We start from the raw sequence: 4,235 nt of genomic DNA, 5'->3' as shown, positions 1-4,235 counted from the left end.
TTATCTTGTGACTCACCTCTAGAGCATTCACTGCATTTATTTGATCCACTGCTTTAATTTCACTTTGGCATCACAATTACGTCTTTTTCTCCCCCAGGTGTTAATGATTTCAAGATTGAGGTTGCTCAGAAGATAACCATCAAAAACACAAGCTACTAGTCGGTCACTGCTGATGCAGCAGTGATTGATGAGGATGAAAAGCAGTTAAAACTATTTGTTGTTTAAACCAGTGATTGTGCTTTTTTAAACAAATAAAAAAAGTGTAATGCCTTTTTAAATGAAGTTTCTGTAAGTTTGTCTCTTGTTGCAGACAAAATATGAATTATAAGCAAGTGACAGTTGATTAAATTACTAGCACCTTTACTATGGATTATGAGTATTAATTCACAATTTTGAAGTTATTTGAGTGGTATATGAGCAAAATTAAATCTTGGAAATAAAACACTGATGTTTTTAAAGTCACATAGTTGGAGGGAAAAGTGAAGTTAAGATAAATTCTACACCTTGAAATTTCACAAATATACTTAAAGAGGTCCAATGGTTTTCTGCATGAGCAGAAATAACGCAGATGACCTCATCCATCTGGGGAAGTGTGAGGGCTAACAACAAGTATTTCCGGGTTACAAGGAGCATCGTATTACATGTATTTGCCATTGTATTTACACGCAGCACGGTTTACTTTATATTTGTACGTTAAACGTAAAACAAATAATGTTGTCGTTTGCCACAGTTATATGTTCAAACAGGCGGGATATGGTTTGTCAAAATGCTTTTATTGCGAAGGTACAGAACTCGACACCGGAAGTAATATCTGTTACGGTTTGTAGCATTTGAGCACACTTTTTTTTATTAACTAAACTTAATAATTTTACTCCCCAGCATCTAATGTGTGAAACGATAGGGTGAGCGCTATGGGAACACTTCGCCGATGTATCGGCGTACATTGGAAGCACATTTAGCCGTAAATCTATTATCACAAACTAAAACTCGTTAGCTTACATCATGGAGAGGAGGAGCTAACGTTAGCTACCCTGCTATGAGCTTAACACAGCGCTAATGTAAAGTCTTAACCATTCACTTCCATTAGTGAGCACCATAGACTGTATACAAGTTGTTTTGTAGTTGTACGGATGTCTGTCACAATGTCTGCCATCTATCAATGCGTTCTGTTCAACCGTGTCTCTAAGTTTAACACTAGTTGGATACAGGTCTTGAGATTTGGGTACAATGTGCCTCCTCCTCAGTGGATGACACCGGACAGGATCCTCACGCAAGGTGGAAACGCAGCCATGACACGGACAACTAACCTAAGTAACGTTACGATGGCTAATAAGTCGAGGAAGCGCAGTGATTCTTGTTCGAGGTGCCTGTCAAGTTCAGCTGAGGATGCAGCAACTCGAGTGAAGAGGGTTTCTATCGAGGGCAACATCGGTAAAATCAGTGACGTTATATTAACACTTATTTCAAAGTAAGATCTTCTTTTGTCCCACGCTGATGATATGCTGATATGTGGTCTCCAGCTGTGGGAAAGTCGACCTTTGCAAGACTCCTGCAGTCCGCTTGTCCAGACTGGGAGGTGGTGGCAGAACCTGTGAGCAAGTGGCAGAACATTGATAGTGGGACCGTGAAGGTGCGCGCACACTTACCGACCTTAACATCTTTTCCCAACAAAAACCAAAGGGAAGCCGAGCTGACCGTCTCCGCTCGTGTCTTTGACAGGGGACAGACGCGTCCCCCCAGACGACCGTCAGCAACCTGCTGCAGATGATGTACCAGGACCCTCAGCGCTGGTCGTACACATTTCAGACATTTTCCTGCATGAGCCGTCTGAGGACGCAGCTGCAGCCTCCTCCGGCTCGCCTGCTCAGCTCAGAGCGAACACCTGTCCAGGTGTATGAGCGCTCCATCTACAGCGACAGGTAGGACCGGCTAGTGAAAATGAAATCAGGTCAGCGGAAGTAGTTTTGAGAAGACCCGCGAGACCCCATATGAGTGAGAAGATGGCATTTATGTGCTACTTAACTTGTTCATCAAACGCATTCTCCTTGATTTGAACTTGACTCTGTGTCCTGTCAGATACATCTTTGCCCTGAACATGTTTGAGCTGGGTTGTATCAACTCTACCGAGTGGGCAGTCTACCAGGACTGGCACTCCCTCCTGGTGGAACAGTTTGGACACCAGGTGGAGCTTGAGGGCATTATCTACCTCAGAGCTCCACCAGAGGTATGAACACAAGAGATGTCATGTTGGCTTCAAAAAAATACAATTCATTTAGCAACTTGTGAGGAAAAAGATGTTTGCAGCACATCCTTCTTTTTATCTTGTGGTAGTTGCCAGTGTTGTATTATTGTTACTGGTGTTTGTATTTGTATTATCGGTCCTGTTCCACGATATCACAAAATTACCTGATTGACATTTTAATCAATTTCATCTTGAAAAAGACACAAACGCATTGTACCCTTCTGTTGTTTGTCAGAAATGTATGGAGCGTCTGGGGCGCCGGGGAAGGCCAGAAGAGAAAGGAGTGAAACTGGACTATCTGGATAAGCTGCATGTTCAACATGAGAGGTGGCTTGTGGAGAAGAGCACTGAGTGAGTGCTAATGAGGGCATGTCCCTCTGTTGTCCTCTGCAGACTTGCATGTTTTGAATATTTTCAGTGACCACTGAAATGTAAAGAAATCACGAGGTCTTTTAAAGTGTAAAGTCACTCTCTTCTCAGCAATTATGAAGATGAAAGGATTTAACGGGAGGACATTACACTTAAAATTGGTATTGTGATCAGTAAATGATCCAACCAGCACCAGTGGTGATACAGCCGCTGTATTACAGGACGCTCTACGGATGCCTGTTTGTCCATTACCATTTTAAATGCCTTTCCTCGCAGCTGTTTGTTGCTCGGCCGTGAACAGATGACGGTCAGCAGTGTGTGGTCTGACGTGGTCGGTGTAACACAGCTCAACTCTCTCTTTTCAGATTACATTTTGAGAAGTTGAAACAGATACCTGTGTTGCAACTGGATGCCAGTGTGGAGTTTCAGAGTGACCCAGAGGTGCAGGAGGAATTTATACGAAAGGTATGTTTATTTATTGCACTGACATAATAGCTGCTACCAGGTTAAACCACACGAGGGCCTCGTCCTGAGGTTTGAGATCTCATTCCTCATCCTCACAGTCTCTGATCCAAGGAGAATCATTTATGTTTTCTGATCCGACGTTGGATGTGTTTCGTGTCTCTGATCCATCGGGATCCTAAAATATCTTTTTTCGTACACAGATAAAAAAGTTCTTCGCTGCTTTATGAGAGTCGGCTCCCATCACCAGTGGGAAACCGATGGGACCAGTCAGACCTCAGTCAACTGTGTTAACTTACATATAATACACATGAGCCTCTCATAGAGGGAAGGAAATATAAAGTAATATTAAAGGTTTTCTCTCTTTGAGAAGTTGCTGGACCACCTGTTTGTTTTTTTCTGTATACAAATGTCTTATCTCTAAATAAACTGTTCGATTGTTAAATTTGTTCTGCTTTTATTGTTTGCATGTTAATGTTTTGAGATTCACTGGCTGGTTAAAGTTAGTTGTTACACTGTACTGTTTATTCCCCTTGAAATCCAAACTAAGTCTGTGCTGTCAGTTCTATGACCATTTGGAAACAGTTACACACTCCTGACTGACAATGAACAAGCAAACAAGTATTAAGTATTCCATTTGTTGTCTGTTAACAAATAAAAACCTTATCTAATTGTTGTGATGCATTTTCCATTTTATTATCAATTAAATGACATCTTTTATTCCTAGTTTCTGTATGTGTGACATTACCTTTGCCATTGCTACTAAACAGAAAGGTGCTAATGGCTGCACAGCATTTAAAGTGTTATTTGTTAATGGATTTTTACATTTCAAAAGGATTTGGCTCCCGAGTGAGTAGAAAAGTCCGGGCGGTTTGACAGGACAATGACCTTGGCTAAATGTTGTCTTTATCTCCCCCTCCGGTGTGCTCTGATGATCACAGGGGCTGTTCAGATGCCTGGAGTGATCAGGGGTCATCAAAGGGCAGCTGTCCACTATAAAGGGGCCTGTCTGGAGCTCCGTCTGCACATAGCATCATTTCAGCCCGAGACCAGCTGCAGGAAGGAAGGAGCTCTTTTGCCTCTCTCTCATTATTGTCGGAGTAGAGTTAGTTTGTTTCAGTTAAAATGGAAGCCAGCGTCCTGACAGTTTTCTGCACACTCC

At 42.3% G+C, this 4,235-nt stretch overlaps 1 protein-coding gene across 1 annotated transcript; it reads left to right on the top strand.

Annotated features, from left to right (window-relative positions):
• Positions 1–825: 825 nt before the first annotated feature.
• LOC116379337 (deoxycytidine kinase-like) lies at positions 826–3,746 on the top strand. The gene is made up of 7 exons (XM_031841279.1): positions 826–1,431; positions 1,521–1,630; positions 1,720–1,919; positions 2,077–2,224; positions 2,478–2,593; positions 2,977–3,076; positions 3,277–3,746. Exons 1-7 carry the CDS (start codon positions 1,131–1,133, stop codon positions 3,301–3,303), a joined length of 1,002 nt encoding a protein of 333 aa, XP_031697139.1. The 5' UTR covers positions 826–1,130; the 3' UTR covers positions 3,304–3,746.
• The last annotated feature ends 489 nt before the right edge of the window (positions 3,747–4,235 follow it).

The sequence above is a fragment of the Anarrhichthys ocellatus genome, unplaced genomic scaffold, assembly GCF_004355925.1.
Source record: "Anarrhichthys ocellatus isolate YVR2014 unplaced genomic scaffold, GSC_Weel_1.0 scaffold4139, whole genome shotgun sequence".
In the NCBI taxonomy this organism is placed as follows: domain Eukaryota; kingdom Metazoa; phylum Chordata; class Actinopteri; order Perciformes; family Anarhichadidae; genus Anarrhichthys; species Anarrhichthys ocellatus.
The sequence above is the reverse complement of the archived record's forward strand: the minus strand, read 5'-3'. Positions and strand labels throughout refer to the sequence as shown.

Excerpts from the sequence above, each read along its gene's own strand:
- LOC116379337 (XM_031841279.1), top strand. The coding sequence starts at position 1,131 with ATGTCTGTCACAATGTCTGCCATCTATCAATGCGTTCTGTTCAACCGT. Across the intron at positions 1,631-1,719 it reads TTGATAGTGGGACCGTGAAG|GGGACAGACGCGTCCCCCCA; the intron begins GTGCGCGCACAC and ends TGTCTTTGACAG. Across the intron at positions 3,077-3,276 it reads AGGAGGAATTTATACGAAAG|ATAAAAAAGTTCTTCGCTGC; the intron begins GTATGTTTATTT and ends TTTCGTACACAG.